This window comes from Crocuta crocuta, unplaced genomic scaffold (assembly GCF_008692635.1).
Source record: "Crocuta crocuta isolate KB4526 unplaced genomic scaffold, BGI_CrCroc_1.0 scaffold246, whole genome shotgun sequence".
NCBI lineage: Eukaryota > Metazoa > Chordata > Mammalia > Carnivora > Hyaenidae > Crocuta > Crocuta crocuta.
Window position 1 is genome coordinate 3,493,197 of NW_027531902.1, and position 20,034 is coordinate 3,513,230.

The following is a 20,034-nucleotide window of genomic DNA, read 5'->3' on the forward strand; positions in this document are numbered from 1 at the left end:
GTCAGAAAAACTCTCTCATAAGGCCGGGCCAGGTATTTCAAGCGCTCAGAGCAAATGGCTAGTTAACTTTAATTGAGCCGAATCAGGCGGGTTTGCGGAGTCTGAGCCCGCGATGGGGAGAGGGAGCTGACACACTGGGGGATGGAGCCGGAGCGCCGGGTCCCACACGAAAGAGCTTCAGACAAACACGCGAGAGGCCGGGGTAGGGGAGCGAAGGCGGGGCGCGGGGAGAGCGGGGTACAGTAAGGGACAGCTCCAGGCGGCCAGCCGCTGGCCGGGCCGCGGGTGGCAGGCTGCGGCCGNTGGAGCGGCGCCGTTTCCGCTTCCGCTCCCTCTCTGCTCCCGTCCCGTTACCGCCTCCTGGCCGGCCTCGCGCCTTTCACCGGCACCTTGTGTCGGCCGTGCCGCCGGGCCCGTTCCTGCCACGCGCGCCCCCGGGGCTCCGGCGCCGGCACGGGTCGCGTCCCGCTCGCCTACTCCTGAGGCCGCCGGCCAGCAGCCGCCATGGGTGCCTACCTCTCCCAGCCCAACACGGTGAAGTGCTCCGGGGACGGGGTCGGCGCCTCGCGCCTGCCGCTGCCCTACGGTTTCTCCGCCATGCAAGGCTGGCGCGTCTCCATGGAGGTGAGGCGGGAGAGGCCCAGAGGCGGGCCGCTGCAGGGCGGGAACCTGACGGAGAAAGGGAGCGGGGGGATGGGGTCATCCCCGGGGAAGGGTCCGTATCGGGAGCGTGCAGCTGTGGCTGCGGCGGCAGTTTGACGGGCGGCAGCGAAAGTGGGCCCGGAGCCGAGAGGGAACTGCAGGTGTTTGGGGACCGTGTGCCGGTGGCCAGTTGGGCGGCGAGAGCTCTGCCATGTGGGGAGAGGCACCTTCCGCCCACTGATCGCCCTCTCGTGCCTTCGCGCCATCCTCTCCTGCCAGCCCAGCCCTCCAGGCTCATAAACGGTGTGAGGTGCAGTGTGGGAGTTAAGATGAAAAGAAAGACTATTTATTCATTTACTTTTGCGAGGAAGAAGAGAATAGACGCGAGTGACTACTTTTTTCCCTCCTTAAATATGTGGTGTGAGAGGCCTTTTTAGACGAGGAGCTTGACAGTGAAAGGAAGCCTAGGCAAGTCCGTTTCAAATGCTTTACACCGAGTTGCTTGGCTCTGGACACCAAATGTTAATTTCAGAAGCTCGCCCTTAGTGTCACCCGTTTGTATTCTCTTCAGGGCCTTTTACGACCTTTGGAAAACTTGAGTTGTGTCCGTCGGTATCATTACTTTTTTATTATGCTTGATATTTTTTCCCCTCGGGATTTTTCTGAAACTTACTCTGTAATTGTCATGTGCTTGTGCTTACTGTAGTTTATAGTTTCCTTGACTTGTAACCATTTTATTATAACCTATAAAGAACGGAATTTTCTTTTCTAGAAAATTTCTTCTGAATGAAAGGGGAAGGTGGAAATTTTCTGGATAAAAAAGGAGTAGTATTGGGCAAAATGGATGTGAAACTACAAGGGAGAACAGGAAAAATCATGGTAGGAAGGAAAGATAGAAAGACATGTGTAAGACATGTCTTTGTGAGTAGTGTGAGAGCTAGGCAGAAGGGCCAGGGAAATGCTCTAATTATTTCTGCGATTAAGGGTTTATCCACTTACTAGGTGGGCTTCAGGTAACAGCCTAATAGTGTCTCCCTCGGGAATTTCTTCAAATCCCTCGCTCCTCCCTGTGGTTAGCTCTGGAATGACAGTATAAACTTCAACGGTTTGTTCTCAGACTCCAATTTTATACCCACAGCAGACCTTAAACAATTCTGTCACTAGCTATAACATTTCAACAATGAAGGGGATCCTGTGGCTCGGCTCATCTAATTTGGCTCCCGCATTTTACAGCTCAGAAATTGAGACCCAGAAAGGTTAGGACATTTATTTCTTGGTGGGAAGAATCTGTGGGATGAAAATGTTCAAGACACTTAACTGGACACTGTTCTCATCTGTGCCAACCTGAAGCACGGCGTTCACATTTCAGTGTGGTGCTCAGTATTGAGCTTACTGGGTCCTTGGTAAATGTAACTGTCTGAGTATTAGAAATATCTGGATAATAGCCGCAAAAGGAAAACCTTAATGTAAGGCTAGGGTTTGGGTTAGTTGCTATTGGAGGTTCCATTTCTTTGGCGTTTTCTGTTAATATTGTAAGATTTGAGGTGACTTTATTCTCACATTACTGTGAGAAGGCTTTTCCTTCAGGTTTCTCGGTCCTTATTTTCCACCCTCTGCTGCAGTTTTTCTTTATTGGGGGGGGGGAGATACCCTTCTTTCTAGTTTACTGAGTTGATTGGATATTTAGTTTTCCAAGTTGTTTGCCCAGTGATTCTGTGCTGTGTGTTTCTCTGCAAGGTATTTCCCTTTATTTTTGGTTTCTCCTCTGGTAATTACAAAATGACTTTTTTTCATCACCAGCTGTTTGTAGAGATCTTGTTAGACTATTTCTTAGATCCTAATCTTCCTGAGAGGTAACCAGTTCAGGTTTTAAAATCTTCCTATTAAGCTGCTTCTGAATTTACCTTTGTTTGAATGGTTAAATATACTTAATCAGACCCTCTTGAAGCCCTGCTTGGGATCCTTTTCTGCTGTATCAGTAGTTTTCCTTTTGGCTTTGGTTCCTTTGTGTTCAAAGTATTAACATAGTTTCTTCGCTATGGCAATAAAGTAACTATGACTTGTAGCCTCTTAAGTGAATCTGTCTTTTCAGAAAGTGTACACACCTGTTCTTCTTAAGCCTTAGGACTCAATTCCACCAGTTTATTAAGTCTGTTGACCTTAATTGCCTGGTCCTAATGAACCTTTGAGGTAAGTTTATCATGCCAATACACATTACAAAAGGTTGCTAAAATCCTGATTGATGAATAGATTCAGCCTTAGTACTGTTTTACCCCTTCTCTTGAGGCAAGGATGGCAACTATCAATAGCTGGCATTTTATACTTTCTGCCTCTCTCCAGCCCCTCTTGCTGTGGAACCAGGGTGTTTTGAGGAGGGGTAAACAAAATACCACAGTTGATGTTCCCTTCCCTTCTTCCTTCTCCATGGTTTGGAGGGACCCTCAAGCTGGTTGAGGTATGTATTTTGGGGGTTAACAGGTAGGTTGTGGAAGGGTGCCTGAGAAATATATATGGAAAGGCTCTGAGTTTTTGGTGGCTAATGAGAAATCAAATCTGAAAACGGTTTGAGTTGATGTAGTTTTAAGGGACATGGATACTTTTAGTTTTGGGTTGTGAGGCTCTCTGGAGGTGACAAAACTGCTTTCTATGGGGAGTTAGGATTTTTTAAAATTCTATGAAATATATTTGCCTTCTTTAAAAGGCAGTATTAATACTTAGAATATACTTTTGAGTAGACTAGCTGTTTATTGCCATATAGAAGCTGGCTTATTAGTGGTCATAGAGGGGTCATCTAGAATTGATTGTAGATCATGTTAAGCAGAAAATTCTTAAGGTACATGACAGTTTCAGTCATTGTATTAATGAGGCAAAATATAAACTGGGTTTTATATACCACAGGAATCCTGTGGGGTTCTGCTTAAGAGAGAGTGGGTATCTGAGGCTGAAGAGCATTTATTATTTGGTCCCCAGATTAGTGCCTCCTCTCTGTATCTTAAAACACTTTTTATTTACCGAATCAGATCAGAATTCCTTTGTCTAGGATGCAGTTAAGCAACTTTTATAAAAGGGCATTTGATTAGCATGTAGTACCTATTCTTCACAAATCAGAGATAGTATGAAATGATATCAAATGCATATCCATGCATATGGAGAAATTGTTTCTACTATACGATTCCTTTATAAGTTTTTAAGCAACAGGAAGTTGCAATCAGAATTTATTCCTCAAGATTTCAAGAATATTTTACATAAATTATTTCTATTGCCCAATTACAAAGCAAATGTTACTACTGTTTCTTTCCCCTGACCCTCTATTGGGTTAATCATCTTGGAATTGTACTTTGAGAGGTAAGGTAAGGAACTTGCTTTGAATTTGAGTGTAGAAGTTTAATAGATCTGATCAGTAGTTCTTGCCATTGTAAGCTGTTCTTAAAATTATGCTGTCTGGAAACATAAACCTTTAGAACTGAACTTGAAGCATCACTGATGTGTAATGACATGCTTTAAACTGAGTACTAATTTCAGTGGAGTTTTTGGTTTCCCTTTAGATCCTGTTCAGAGATGGAGTCTACCAACCTTTAATCCTATATAGTACTTGAAAAAATATATATGGGGTGCCTGGGTGGCACAGTCGGTTAAGCATTCGACTTTGGTTCCGTTCATGATCTCACAGTTAGGAGTTTGAGCCCCACATCGGGGCTCCACACTGACAGTGCTGAGAATCCTGTTTGGGATTCTCTCTCTTTCCCCGTCCTGCCCCCACTTGGGTGTGCTCTTTTTCTCTCTCTTTCTCTCTCTTTCTCTCAAAATGAATAAACTTCAAAAATTAAATATAGATTTCTTTTTAAAGCATTTTATTGAGATATAATTCACAAACCATATCCATGTAAAGTGTACATTTCAATGATTAATGTAGTCACAGGGTTGTACAGCCATCACCACTATCAATTTTAGAACACTTTCATCACCCCAAGAAGAAATCATTTAACCATTACGAGTCATTCCCTGTCTCCCCTCCTCTAATCCCTGTCAACCACTAATTTACATGATATTCCATGTATTTATCTATTTTTAACATTTCACATAGATGGAATTATAAATATGTCACCTTTTATGTCTGCCTTTTACTAAACAATATTTCTAAGAGTCATCCATGTTGTATCATGAATCGGTACTTCATTCTTTTTTACTGAATAATATTCCATTGTGTGGACATTTTGTTTATCATTTCGTCAGTTGAGGGATATTTGTATTTTCACATTTTGGCTATGATGAATAATGGTATGAACTTACATTTACAAATTTTTATGTGGAAATAAGTTTTTTTTTATTTTGAATATACACTAGGGGTGGAATTGCTGTGTCATACAGTAACTCCATGTTTAACATTTTGAGGAGATGCCTAACTCTTTTGCAAAGTGGTTGCACCATTTTACATTTTTACCAGCAATATAGGAGGGTGTCAGTTTCTCTACATCCTCCCTACACTTGTTATCATCTTTTTTAATATAGCCATTCTAGTGGGTGTGAAATGGTATCTCAGTGTGGTTTTTACTGTATTTCCCTGGTAGCTTATTATGTTTGAGCATCTTTTCTTGTGTTAATTGCCACATATATATCTTTTAAGAAATGTCTATTCAGATTCTTTGTTTTTATTGGGTTGTTTTATCTTTTTATTGAGATATAAAGGTTCTTTATATATTTTGGACACAATTCCTTATCAGATATGATTTGCAAATATTTTCTCCTATTCTGTGGTACTTTTTGCTTTCTTATTCGTGTCCTTTGAAGCATGACAATTTTTAATTTTGATGAAGTCCAGTTTCTCTATTAAGAGTTTTATAGTTTTAGCTTTCACATCCATTATGAATTAATTTCTGTGAATGGTGTAAAGAAGAGTCCAATTTCATTCTTTTGCATATAGATATCTACTTGTCCCAGCAGCATTTGTTAAAAAGGTCATTCTTTTGAGTGCCGGGAGGCTCAGCCGGTTAAGTGGCTGACTTTGGCTCAGGTCATAATTCATGGTTTGTGAGTGGAGCGTTGTGTTGGGCTCAGCACAGAGCCTACTTCAGATTCTCTGTCTCTCCCTCTCTTTCTGCCCCTTCCCTGCTTTTTCCCCTCCTTCCCATTCTCTCTCAAAAATAAACATTTAAAAAAGCTGTTTTTAAAAAGGTCATTCTTTTCCCTCATTAAATTATCTTGGCATCATTGTTAAGATCATCTGACTACAAATAATGGGAGTTTATTTCTGGACTCTTAATTCCATTTTATTGATCTATCTACTTATTGTTATGCTAGTACCACACTCTCTTGGTTACCATAGCTTTGTGATAAGTTTTGAAGTTAGGAAGGTTAGAAAGTGTGAGTTTTCCAACTTTGTTCTTTTTCTCGTTTCTTCTTTTCTGGGTCCCTTGTATTTCTCTATGAATTAAGGATCAGCTTGTCAATTTCTGTGCAAAAGGCACTTGGAATTTTGACAGGGCTCGTGCTGAATCTCTGGAGTCAATTGAGGAATATTGCTACCTTTAACAATATAAAGTCTAGTTTTCTTGTGATGTCTGTGTGGTTTTGGTATCAGGATAATATTGGCCTCATAGAATGAATTGGAAAATGTTGCCGCCTCTTCTGTACATTGGAAGAGTTTGTGAAGAGTTAGTATTATTGTTTTAAAAATAGTTGGTAGAATTTACCAGTGAAGCCTTCTGAGACTGGGCTTTTCTTTGTGGGAAGGGGTGTGTGTGTGTGTGTGTGTGTGTGTGTTTGTTTAATATTAAGCTGTGGTAAAATATACATAACATAAAATTTATCATCTTAAACCGTTTAAAAATGCACAGTTCATTGGCCCTGAATCAAGGCCAGCAGTTTGTTGAAGCTGTTGGTTTCAAGCAGGAGCCTAAAGAAATGTCTTTCTATGGTCTGTTGGCCATTTCAGAACTTTGGAAATGTAATGGTCAGTTCATTAGAAAGAAACATCTGAATAAGAAAAAAAAAATGTACAGTTCAATAGTGTTGAGTATATTCACACTGTTGGGCAGCCAGTCTCCAGAAGTGTTTTCATCTTGCAAAACTGAAACTCCACCAGTTAAACAGCTCCCCATTCCCCCTGCCACCAGCTCCTGGCAACCATTTTACTTCCTGTTTCTATGAATTTTACTATCTTAGGTACCTCATAGAAAAACACGTTTGTTCATTTGTGACTGGTTTATTTCACTTAGCACAATGTCCTCAAGGTTCAATGTTATAGCATGTGTCAAAATGTCCTTTTTAAGGCTGACTATCCATTGTATGAGTATACCACATTTTCTTTATCCATTCATTTGTTGATGGACACTTGGGTTGTTTCTACCTTTTAGCTGTTATGGATAAAGCTGCTGTGAACGTGGGTATACAAATATATCTTCAAGACCTTACTGCAAAGTCAAAGACTAAGGTGTCTGCTGAGGGCCCACTTTCTGGTTCATAGATGGCTGCCTTCTAGATGTATTTTCAAGGTGAGGGAGCTCTCTGGGGTCTTTTTATAAAGGCACTAATCTAATTCATGAGGGCTCCTCCCTCATGACCTAATTACCTTCCAAACACCCCACCTCCAAATAACATCACATTGGGAATTACATTTCAACATAGATATTTTAGATACACACAAAATGTTCATTCTATTCACTGAAGTAATATATGCGTATAATTTTAAAAGTCAGGTAGTAATACATGACTTTTTAAAACCGAAAACATAGTTCCCCTCCCAACCACCTTCAACCTTTTTATCTTGGTTTGTAAAGTTTTAGATAAATATATACATCATAAATCTAAATGTTTTTGCATCCAGTGAAACAGAACATTTATGGATGTATTTATAACCTTAGGAGACTGACATCAGGCAGGATAACCAGGCTTTTATTCATACAGATCCATTTGTTGTCCAGAAGGTCAAAGGGTTCTGTGTGAGACATGATTTAAGTAAGGCAGGGCCTAAGAATCCTGACTCAGGTGACCTGTGTGTTCTGAGTCATCTCCAGACTATCAGTGGTTATTGTTTTATGATACGTGTCTAGCTTTAGAGTAGGAAATGAAGGAGGAGGCATCTATAAGGTATTTGTCCTGAGGCAACTGGAGACTCACCATCATAAATGGACACGGAAGTCTTATGATGTTGCAGAATGTAGTTTTAGGCCTGAAAGCTGTAAAGACATTTAAGACAGTTTTTGCTTTCGTGCTGGTTTACAATCTAGTTTTGGACCTATGACTCTCTTTTCCCCCATGGAATGCTGGTTAACAATACAAGATAGTATATGCTGAGCTTAGAGAGGGGAATAATCAGAGCATTGGTGTGCTTGAGAAAGATCTCTTAGAGGTGGTGAGACTAACTGGACCTTATGGAGAACGTATAAATTGGGACAAAAGGAGAGGAGGAAGGTGGAAGGAAAAGAAGGATATTACAAAGAGGAAAGACTGAGTCATGCTTACTACCAAGAGTGGAGTAGTTTCTTTTGGGGACTGGTATGAAAGGTTAGAGATTAGGTTATAGAGATGGGTAGGAATGATGATTGAGTGCCTTAAGCTGCTTGCAAGTTGTGCGGAATTAATCTTATATGCAGTAGAATCCATTGAAGTTTCTATCAATAAAATATTGGTATCTGGATAATCTGGTATCTGGATGTATGTAGGCTGGATTACAGGGGCAGAGAATAGAGGCAGGAGAGAATATAAAATGCTATTAAGAGTAGAGTAATCCAGGGGCACCTGGGTGGCTTAGTCGGTTAAGCGTCCGACTTTCGCTTAGGTCATGATCTCGCGGTTCGTGGGTTCGAGCCCCGCGTCGGGCTCTGCGCTGACTGCCAGCTCAGAGCCTGGAGCCTGTTTCAGTCTGTGACTCCCTCTCTCTCTGACCCTCCCCTGCTCACGCTCGCTCTCTCTCTCCTAGAAATAAATAAAAAACATTAAAAAAAAAAAAAAGTAGAGTAATCCATAAACAAAGTCATGAAGGAAAACTTAGTAGGACTTGGTGATGGATGGTGGCAGAGAGCCAGGAAGTCAAGGAGGACTGGTGTTAAGTGTTGCATAGGAAAGATTCCATGAACAGAAATAAGACCTGTAGGGGAAGTTCTGAGTTTTTGAAGCCTGCTGAGTTTTGGATTATATATGTTAAGTTTGAAGTGGAGAGGGGCATCCTATAGAAACAGGCAGTTGGAACTTCACAGAACCCACAAGAACTTTCAGGAAAGCTGACATGGTTTTTACTATATAATTATAATACAATAGTTGGGAAAAATGAAGCCTGCAAAATGGCTATTTGGGTTGCTGTTATTGTTATTGCCTGCTCTGTGTAGTAAGATCTTGAAGGAAAAGGTTTTGGAGTGAGGAGTTTAAGCATGTAAATCTAAAAAAAAAGATCATTTTAACCAGTTGCCAATAAATGGTTTAATGGATGCTTTGTTGAATTAAAAAACAAACAAACAACAATAAAAAGCGAAGAAACGCTGCCCCCAGAAGTGAAGGAGAGATTAGGTAAAGCTGTAGAGAAATTTTGAGGTAGAATAGAGGTGATGAAGTAGTTCTTGATATATGACCTTGATCTAAGTAAAGTAAGAGATTAGCTCATCTGCTAAGAGTGAAAGAAGAACATTGAGAACTTGAACAGTGTAGGAAGGGTTTATGACTGGCTGCAGTTAATATATTTAAGCATCTATGCAAGACACACACACAAAATACTGAATGATGGAAGTAGGTGCACAGTCAACATGATTTCATGACATTTTATGACTAGCAATACTTAGTGGCTCTGATTCAGGCGTAAAGAAAGCAGTTGGTCGGGTTATACGAGGTTGGATGAGTTTTTCTAGATTGCTAAGAGACAGTGTTGAAATACTTGGCTCTGGCTCAGAAAGGGTCAGAGAGAAAGAAAAGCAAGGGTAAAGGTATAGAGGCAATGAACAGAGATGCAAAAGGGGACACTAAAGTGCTTAGAGAAGGTAGTTCCAAGTGATAATATAGATCCAAAGCCTCACCAGGCAGTAGAAGGGAAGGTAATGTGGAGTAGTTCTGGGAACTGAGACCTCAAGGTATAAGATGAATCTATGTTAGGCATTCCTCTATCATAGAAGAGAAGATGGAGGCACACCAAGAGATAGCTGGCCAGCAATCATGCAGTATATTGTAGCGTGGCAATTCAAGAGACAGTTCATAGGTTCGTTTTATTGTCATAATCATTCAAACTGGAATAATATGGGATATTGTACAAGAATTTTAAATGTAGAAAAGTAGAAAATAATTATTACCCAACTCTTAACTCTGCATTCAGTTTGATATATAATGTGGTCTTCCAGACTCCTCGCATATACATACAGGTGCTTTTTTTCTCTTTTTATCACTTAGTATATTGTGAACTTATTTCTAAATTAACACGTATTTATTTCTAATTGCATGTATTCTGTTGGAGGGATGTACTACTTGTAATCTAATCCCTTCATGGATATTTCGATGTTAATAATGTTTTATTATAAATAATGCTGTAATGAACATTCTTATATTCTTGTACCCTTGTCTTATTACTTCCATAAAATAAACTTTTAGAAGTCCAATTACTAGATCAAAGGGCATGCACGTTTGAAATTTTGATACTTATTACCAAATTGTGCTCCAGAAAGGCTGTACTAACTTATATTCTTGCTGATCAGGATGTGTTTTTACTTCACTCTTATTACCACTGGTTGTTAACTAATCTTTTTCCTTATTTTAATTTGCACAAAAAGATATTTCCTTGTTTTTAATGTTCATTTCATTGCTGTTGAGGTTAAGTACTTTTTCATATGTTCACTGAGGCTGGATCTGCTTCAGTGTCACATGCTTTTGTGAGAAACAGATGAGGAAGTAAAAAAGATCATTTGAATAGAGGTGTGGGTTAAAAGGAGATGATACAGCTTTGATTTAGAGTCGCATTGCAGGACAGAGAAAGAAAGACTGATTGATTGTCCTATTCCACTGGGAAAGAGTAGACAAGAAGACTGCTTTTCCCTCCCTAGAATTAGTTGGACTAGTTTCTCAGTGATATATTGAGTCTCCTAAAAAATTTAATTTACTTTTTAAAAATTTTAACGTTTTTATTTATTTCTGAGAGAGAGAGAGAGAGAGAGAGTGCGCACGTGAGAAGGGGAAGGTCAGAGAGAGAGGGAGACACAGAATCTGAAGCAGGCTCCAGGCTCTGAGCTAGCTGTCAGCACAGAGCCCAACACGGGGGTCGAACCCACGAACCGTGAGATCATGACTTGATCCAAAGTCAGCCGCCCAACCGACTGAGCCACCCAGGCGCCCCAATTTACTTTTGAAAAAGCTAAACATTCCCATGGCTCAGTCTCACTCCCATCCCACAGTTACCTGCTTTTCTTAGTTTTCTATGTATCCATGTGGTATTACAGTGTGAAAAGACAAATATCTATGCCATGCTCCCTCTTCTTATACAAAAGCAGTTTACTAAATATATCATTCTGTACTTGCTTTCCTTCTGCACTTTACTTTCTTTATTTAACAAAATATCTTGGAGATCTTCCATGGATTTTTTTTTTTAAGGAAAGCAGTACTTGTGGAACTCCAGAATACACTAAGACAGTTTTAATTTAATGTTACTTAAATGTGTACAAACAGCACTGGACATAACTTCCATGCCAACAAACCATACTACAAAATCAACAGAATTAAAGTCAACATCGATATGACACAACTGTTCGGCCACAACTAATTAGATACTTACAGCAAGACTTATGTAGTGACTGCTGAGGTATAGTTTCTTACGGCTTTAGGAAGCCTGTATGCACTTGTACCTTTGCTGGTGCATTTCTCCCACCACTTTTCTGTAATCCAACCCAGTCCTCTTTCATTCTAGCCTCTATTCCATAGCACTGTCCTCTTTCTGTAGGAGTTATATCATCATGCTATATGATTTACCTATTTATTGTGTTTATGTGTATATTCTTCATGAGAATGTAAGGTTTTTTTTATGAAGTGCAGGTCTTCTTTTTATTCACTGATATATCCCAAATACCCAGAACTGATTCTGGCACATAACAGATAGACAGATATTTGATGAAGAAATGAGTGAATGAACAAATGGAGTCTGAGAACCACTGGTGGAGAATGCTGGAGCAGTCATATAAGTCAAAGAGTGTAGAAAAGAAGTAGGTTCAGTAAGGTCTAACCCTGGCTTAGATGGAAGGGAGGCCAGTGTGGCTGGTTGTGGAGTGGTTGGAAGAGGGAGAAGTTGACTTGTGGTCTGTAGTGCTCTCTGGATCCTGGGAATGAGATGCAGAGCCAGTTATTGACAACCTTAGATAGGCCATTGTGTGCCCTCCATGGCAGCCCATTAGATTCTGGGACACTTTCTCCTGAACTCAATCAGAGGGAAATACAAAATAGCTTTTTTCCATTCTGTCATTTACTACCTTAAAATAGCTTTTATTTTTGGGGTTTCTGGGTGGCTCAGTTGGTTAAGTGTCCAACTCTTGATTTTGGCTCAGGTCATGATCTCACGATTTATGGGTTGAGCACCTGCATTGGGCTCTGTGCTGACAGTGCAGAGCTTACTTGGGATTCTCTCTCTCTCTCCTCTCTGCCCCTCCCCTGCGTATGCCCCCTTCCAAAATAAATAAACTTAAGAAAAATAGCTTTTATTTTCTAGATTTGCATAACAAAGGCATAGTCTTATTTCAGGGACAATGGAAGAACCGCTGTACTGATTTCCTAAGACTTGATATAACTAGAAAATTTTAAATGCCAGAAAGAGGAAGGAGAACCACTGACTTACACAAGGGTAATCAATTAAAGTAAAGAGTTGATGATATTCTTTTTGTTTGTAGAAAGTAACTAAAAGGGAGGTGCGATTGTTTTCCTAGATGGGGCAGAGTAAGCTGTGGCACATACCCCCCTGGTTCAGCGGTCTTGGCTTGAACTACGGCACAGCCTGGAATATTTGTTTGGGGGTGGTGGAGTTTTGTTATTAGAAGAATTTGATCAGTTCCAGTTCTTCCAACCACATGTTGCTGCAGTAGGGCCATTGCAGACTTCTCTTTAGGCATACTGTGCCATCAGCATTGAATGATACCTCATTTCCACCTTGCAGTAGGAGGTGGGATGGCTGATCACATGGGGCATTGTAAATTTTAGTTAACAAATACACACACAGTGTAGTTTAAGAATATTATTTCTTGGGAAGATTCTTTTGTAAATATAGCTTCCGCCTAGCCTGAGGGTAACTTCTTGAGTTAAACTTAGAAGAGGGAATAATTTATTTAGATGGTGCTTTGGGAAAGTGCCAGTATAAGTATATATAGTTTTACAAATTTCTAGTGCTTTCACTTAGGCTGTTTTATGATTCCCCCAGAAACTTCTCAGGTTGGTAATGCCCTTGGGTCTCTTTTTTGCTATCTTCCCTAAGATTTTCTTCCTTGAAGTTCACTGACTCATAGAATGGTCCTGGAAGTGACTTTAAAGATCCTTTACTCTAGTTCTTCCCATAGTTACCACAAATCCAAAGGGGTCAGGTCTAGAGTTCCAACAGCCAGACATTCTGCCATCTGGACTCTGAGATCTCCTAGGCTGAGGCTGCTAGACTGCAGAGGTAGTGACCTGATTCATCTCTCTCCCTTCCCTCCTCTCCTTCCCTCCCTTGCCTCCCATTCCTTTCTCCCTCCCCTTTACTGCTTTTCTTATTTTATCATCCCATTTTCCTTTCTTATTTCTAGGCCATCTAGGTCAGCCAGGGAAGGGTTAGTGAGATTAAGGTATGAAGGAGATCTTCATGACCTGAGGTGCACAAGGAAGAACATCCTTTGACCTTGAGAAATGCTAATTATGCTCTCTTTTTCCTAGGATGCTCACAACTGTATTCCTGAGCTGGACAGTGAGACAGCCATGTTTTCTGTCTATGATGGACATGGAGGTAATATTAGTAGATCATATTGGTGACATTCTTGGACCCTAGTTCCAGACTTTAGAGGGCAAGAACAGATCCTTTGTTCTTTTCCTTTCCAAGGTTCTGGTCGTAAGATATTGTTTCCATTCCTAGTGCTTTTTTTCCTCTTTTCTGCCATTCTACCTTCCTAACAAGATATTGTATGGGTTTATAATCTCACCAGGCCTTGTTTTAATCTGAAAAGCCTCTTCCTATATTGCAGTTTATCTTTTTCCCAATGAGAATTAAGTATACAGGTAAGAAAAGACAAAAAGTATATTAATATAGCCCTGAGAGAGTTGATGGTGAAATCCATTTCCTGGATCAGAACTGCCTAAACAGTTGTCTTTTTTTTTTTTTTTTTTTTAATGTTTTATTTATTTCTGAGAGAGAGAGACAGCATGATCAGAGGAGGGTCAGACAGAGAGGGAGATACAGAATCTGAAGGAGGCTCCAGGCTGTGAGCTAGCTATAAGCACAGAGCCCGACACGGGGCTCGAACCCACAAACCATGAGATCATGACCTGAGCTGAAGTCAGACGCTTAACCGACTGAGCCACCCAGGCGCCCCAACAGTTGTCTTTCAAATATGTTTCAGTTGTATAAGATAACCATTTCCTCAGCCCTTAGGGTTCAGTCCAGTATGGCATATAAATATTATATTACTTTATATGTAGGAAGCAGGGCTCTGGGTGACCTTACTTGTCTTCTAGGGGAGGAAGTTGCCTTGTACTGTGCCAAATATCTTCCTGATATCATCAAAGATCAGAAGGCCTACAAAGAAGGCAAGCTACAAAAGGTCTGTCTTTTCACAGTGCTCCTTCTCTACTTCTGTAGGTTTTCCCTTGTTTCCCAATCCCATGGTGTTTCTTTTCTTGTTGCCAGTAAGCTACTGTTTACTGCATTTCTTAAAGAATTCTGTGCCCCAAACATTTTATCCCTACTTGAGCCTTTTTAGAGCTGCCTCATTATTCCCAGGTCTCTGAACTGTTTATTTATGTGTGAGTGTCTCCTCATGTTGCAGATTACACTGTGACTTGCATGCTGTTTTTGTACCTGCATTGTATATAGGCAATTCATTTTGTACCTCCTGTACTTTTTCTGACACTTGCCTTCTACTATTTTGCTTCTATCCAGGCATTAGAAGATGCCTTCTTGGCTATTGACGCCAAACTGACCACTGAGGAAGTCATAAAGGAGTTGGCACAGATTGCAGGGCGACCCACTGAGGATGAAGATGAAAAAGAAAAAGTAGCTGATGAAGATGATGGTGAGTGTGGCTAGCATCCCTTATTTGAGAGGAAATCTGCATTTTAAAGAACTCTTCTTTAATGTATATTATTTCAGTATCAATTCTAAGAGAGGATGACTTCATAGGGACTTGGGGAGTCCCCACATTAGAGAACCTTATGTTTTTCCTACACTACATGAGGTTATGAAAGGAGAAAAAAATTAACCTTTGTGTCTAGTATCCAGAGTTCTAAGCATTTTATATATATTATCTTTTGTCATTGTGGTAGGGTCTCTCTGGTTCCTGTTAATGTTTATGTGACGTTTTTTTTTCCTAGGCAGGAACTGTCATTAGCCTCAGGAGCCAGTCCTTAAGCCTGGGCTGTAGGCCTAAGACTAGCATTGTGGGCTTCCTGGGTCCTCAGCCATAATGAGGTTTCTAACTTATCAATCAAAAATGAGAAGTGATAAGAGAACTATAGTAACTAGTGTTCCTTTGACTAAGAAGAGGGTGAAAGACAAAGACTAAAGGAAGTCTCTGCAGGCAGACATTACCTGAGAAGAAACCAAAGGGGTCTTCTGAGACTTGATAGGTGAGGGGAGCCTTAGGAGTAGGCAGGGGTGGGGAAGTTGGAACTCAGGCCTGCAAGGGCTTGGATGCAGGAAGAGGGGCCGATCCTATGAAGAGTCTGGTGTGGGGGTACTGATTCAGCCTCTTCCCTGCAGTGGACAATGAGGAAGCTGCACTGCTGCATGAAGAGGCTACCATGACTATTGAAGAGCTGCTGACGCGCTATGGGCAGAACTGTCACAAGGGTGCTCCCCACAGCAAATCTGGAGCTGGGACAGGCGAGGAACCAGGGTCCCAGGGCCTCAATGGGGAAGCAGGACCTGAGGACCCATCTAGGGAAACTTCTTCAGAGGAAAATGGCCCCACAGCCAAGGCCCACACAGGCCTTTCCTCCAACTCAGAACGTGGGACTGAGGCAGGCCAAGGTGGCGAGCCTGGCACTCCCACTGGTGAGGCTGGGCCCTCCTGCTCTTCAGCCTCTGACAAGCTGCCTCGAATTGCTAAGTCCAAGTTCTTTGAGGACAGTGAGGATGAGTCAGATGAGGCAGAGGAGGAAGAGGAAGACAGTGAGGTAAGGGCCAGTGGGAGCAGACAGCTGCTGAATTTGCAGAAGGGGCCTGTTTGGTCACCATACGTAGCTTTCAACTCTTTTCCTTCTCTCCCTCCCCCTCCCTCCTCCTCTCTCCTCCTCTCTCCTCCTCTCTTCCTCTCTCCTCTCTCCTCTCTCCTCTCTCTCCTCTCTCTCTCCTCTCTCTTTCCTCTCTCTCTCCTCTCTCTCTCTCTAAGTAATCACTACACCCACTGTGAGGCTTAAACTCATGACCCCAAGATCAAGAGTCACATGCTCTACTGACTAAGCTAGGTGCCCCCCATCTTCTATTTTTATAGCAGCCCCCAAGGCCTATATTCCAGGTTTTTCTTAAATTCATTATCTCTACCAACATAGGAACCATTAGCCTTCTATCTCTTCCTTTGTCAGTACTATAACAAATAGATCTAGTTCTAGCCTTTCAGAGTCTGTCTCCTTTTTAAAAAAATTGTTTTTTAATGTTTAGTTTTGAGAGAGAGAGAGACAGAGTGTGAGGAGGGGAGGGGTGGAGAGAGGAGGAGGCACAGAATCTGAAGCAGGCTCTAGGCTCTGAGCTGTCAGCACAGAGCTCAGTGCAGGGCTCGAACGCATGAACCGTGAGATCATGACCTGAGCTGAAGTCAAACACTTAACACCCTAGGCACCCCAGAGTCTGTCTCTGAGAGGGAACAAGAAAGTGGAGGTTGTTACTTTGGATATTTCCTTCTCTGGGCCACTTATTTTCTGGCCATGTTACCTGAGAGGTGCTTGTGGCTGAGAGCCCAGGACTTACTACTTGTTACTTCTAAACCCAGTTTGGGATATCAGTTATACCCATCTGGCCCTCTCCCCTCCCCTAGATTTTTCTGTCATGATCGTATAGTTGCATCTTTCAGTGTTCTCAGAATCTGTGTCCAATCAGGGCCTCTTGGTTCTGAGTACAAGTTGGGGGGAGGGGGGCAGGGGGTCATCCCAGTCTCAGCAGCCTGGGATTATCCCTCTGGCAGGAATGCAGTGAGGAAGAGGATGGCTACAGCAGTGAAGAAGCAGAGAATGAGGAGGATGAGGATGACACTGAGGAGGCTGAAGAAGATGAAGAAGAAGAAGAGGAGATGATGGTGCCGGGCATGGAAGGCAAAGAGGAGGTATGTAGGGAAGGGGAGCAGTGAATCTGGAAAAGCCAAGAGGCTGATGTAATTTCCCTGATTGTGATTTGAGGACAGGGGATCTCCTTGCTGCCTTAGTACTGAAGTCCTGGTTATGCAGGGATATATGCTACAAGCAGAACTAGGTCTTTAGGGTAAAATTAGCTCAGAAAAGAAAGCATGCTCTAGTCTTTGGAAAGTACATGCCCCTCCTGTTTGTTAAAGCTCTCTTGGTGGTGCCAGTGAGAGGAGAAGGCATAAGTGAATGGTCGAGGAGCACCAATGAAGCGCTTGTGTCCAGAAGCTCCCATGTTGCTTCCTTTCTTCCTTTTAAGCCTGGCTCTGACAGCGGTACAACAGCGGTGGTGGCTCTGATACGAGGGAAGCAGTTGATTGTAGCCAATGCAGGAGACTCGCGTTGTGTGGTGTCTGAGGCTGGCAAAGCTTTAGACATGTCCTATGACCACAAACCAGAGGATGAAGTGGAGCTAGCACGCATCAAGAATGCTGGTGGCAAGGTCACCATGGATGGGCGAGTCAACGGGGGCCTCAACCTCTCCAGAGCCATTGGTAAGGGCCAGGAAAGCGTGGGAAAGACTTCTGGGGTCGTATTCTCTTTCAGACTACCTAGTAGTAAACTTTAATCTTAATAGACCCACGTACCTTGCCAAGTACTTTGGTATCTATTACCCCTGTCCTTAAAACATCTCCATGAGATAGGTGAAATAGCTGCCATTTTTGGATGATGAAAAAGGTGAGTGACCTATCTAAGGTTTAGCAACCTGAAAATAGGGGTGCAACTAGAAAAACTAGAACTCAGTTTTTCATTCACTTAGATTATGGAACTTTGTCAAGAAGGGAAATGAACGGCAAGGCTTGACCAGCCTTAAGCACAAGTCTGTGGGGAGTGTCTAAACTATTCATCAGCCAGCCATTCCTTTACTTCAGGAGACCACTTCTACAAGAGAAATAAGAACTTGCCACCTGAGGAACAGATGATTTCAGCCCTTCCTGACATCAAGGTGCTGACTCTCACTGACGACCACGAATTCATGGTCATTGCCTGTGATGGTATATGGTGAGCACCAGTGGAATGCCCTAAAATTCCCTCTTTTATGCAGCATTACTTCTCTTAGAGGTCTCTGAGCTGGTTTGGTTTTATCATCCCTCTAACAGCTGCTTTCAGCACCTTTTCTCAAGCTGCTCTAGAATTAGAGCCTAGGCAGACACCTTGGTGTCAAAATCCCCAAGTCTAAGGCAGAGCCAAGGAAGGACATCTCCATAGGTGTTTGCATTGGCACTGGGGGGCTGTCGCCTCTCTCTACCCTTCTCTATTCTGCTTTGTTGGGACTAAAGAAGAGTCTATTGTTTTTGACCCCAGGAATGTGATGAGCAGCCAGGAAGTTATAGATTTTATTCAATCAAAGATCAGTCAGCGTGATGAAAATGGGGAGCTTCGGTTATTGTCATCCATCGTGGAAGAGGTGAGTGCCAAGGTGGAGGAGAGAGGGTGTCTGGTCTGCATAGCCGGCTTTTTGTCTTTTGACCAGAGCTGGGAAGTATCGTTAATTACTGACTGATGCCAAACTCTGACTAGAAATTTCCACTTCCTGTATTTCCCTAACATATCTTCATGCCTCTTGCACTAGCCAAGTGGCCTGTTTTGGGACATGTGTTGCCTATTCCCCTCTTTCTGCCACCCTGCTTAGCACGGTCAGCCCTCTTGTGGGGATTTAGGTTCCTAGGAAGGTGTTCACACCCTGAAGCTGAGCTGCCCTGTCCCTTTTGTAGCTGCTGGATCAGTGCCTGGCACCAGACACTTCTGGGGACGGTACAGGGTGTGACAACATGACCTGCATCATCATTTGCTTCAAGCCCCGAAACACAGCAGACCTTCAGCCAGAGAGTGGCAAGCGGAAACTGGAGGAGGTGCTCTCTTCTGAGGGGGCTGAAGAAAATGGCAACAGTGACAATAAGAAGAAAGCCAAGCGGGACTAATGGTTGTCCAGACCCCTGCCCACCTAGACTTTTCTGAGCCCTCTGGACCTGAGACTGAGTTTTGTCTTTTTCCTTTAGCCTTAGCAGTGGTTATGAGGTGTGCAGGGGGAGCTGGGTGGCTTTACTCAGCCCATTCCAAAGAGGGCTCTCCCTCCGCACAGCAGCCTGGGAGCCTCTGCTGTCTTCCCCCGCCGCCTCCTTGCTCCTTGGGGCTCATCACCGGTTCTGTGCCTGTGCTCTGTTGTGTTGGAGGGAAGACTGGCGGTTCTGGTTTTTACTCTGTGAACTTTATTTAAGGACATTCTTTTTTATTGGCGGCTCCATGGCCCCCAGCCGCTTGCACCCGCTCTCTGTTGTACACTTTCAATCAACACTTTTTCAGACTAAAGGCCAAAACCTAATTGTGCCCGTGGTGTCCTTTTTTCAGTACTGCTGTCCTGTCCGGCCCACCCAGAGTTCCCTGACCCTAGACTCGACCTCACTGGTGGCTCTACCAAGCTCCTCTGTGCACTCGTGTGCGTGCCTGCGCGCGCCCCCCACAGTGCATGTGCCCCATGTACATGTGTGTGTCCCAAGAATGTGTGGGGCAGAGGGGGCCCAGGTATCGCAGCTCCCTGAGCTGCTGGCAGGCTGGCCCAGCGTCACAGTTCATCCTCACCCCCTCCTGGTGTCAGGAATGGTTTCCTGGTTACTCCAGGTGGGAGGTAGAATCAGCCAGGCGGCAACTAAGACTGAAAGCAAGGCCGAGGTTTCTCCTGCCCTCCTCACCGGCCTGTTTTCTATCTGTTCTCTGATTGGCTCGGTCGCTTCCTTTCGTCACAATCACTTCCTGGTCACGCTGTGGTCGTTTTTGCCGCTTCTGCTTTCCACGGACTACGCGTCCCGTGTGGCTCTGCGGCAGCGGAAGCGGAAGCGAGGACGGAGGTACCAGCTGGTCTCCGTC

General features: G+C 43.0%; 2 protein-coding genes and 1 non-coding gene across 3 annotated transcripts in view; all 3 read left to right on the forward strand.

Annotated features, from left to right (window-relative positions):
- Positions 1-318: 318 nt before the first annotated feature.
- PPM1G (protein phosphatase, Mg2+/Mn2+ dependent 1G) lies at positions 319-19,492 on the forward strand. The gene is made up of 10 exons (XM_077774152.1): positions 319-624; positions 13,498-13,567; positions 14,293-14,378; positions 14,717-14,849; positions 15,536-15,951; positions 16,956-17,093; positions 17,429-17,663; positions 18,042-18,171; positions 18,475-18,577; positions 18,885-19,492. Exons 1-10 carry the CDS (start codon positions 505-507, stop codon positions 19,089-19,091), a joined length of 1,638 nt encoding a protein of 545 aa, XP_077630278.1. The 5' UTR covers positions 319-504; the 3' UTR covers positions 19,092-19,492.
- LOC144239986 (small nucleolar RNA SNORA2/SNORA34 family) lies at positions 6,481-6,617 on the forward strand. The gene has a single exon (XR_013337538.1). It is a non-coding gene; the product is annotated as a small nucleolar RNA SNORA2/SNORA34 family (small nucleolar RNA).
- Positions 19,493-19,969: 477 nt separating the features above from the next.
- Positions 19,970-20,034, forward strand: part of ZNF513 (zinc finger protein 513) — a 3,445-nt gene continuing 3,380 nt past the window's right edge. Inside the window, exon 1 of the mRNA XM_077774207.1 lies at positions 19,970-20,015. The gene's annotated coding sequence lies outside the window, so the exon portion shown is untranslated. The remainder of the gene's footprint in view (positions 20,016-20,034) is intronic.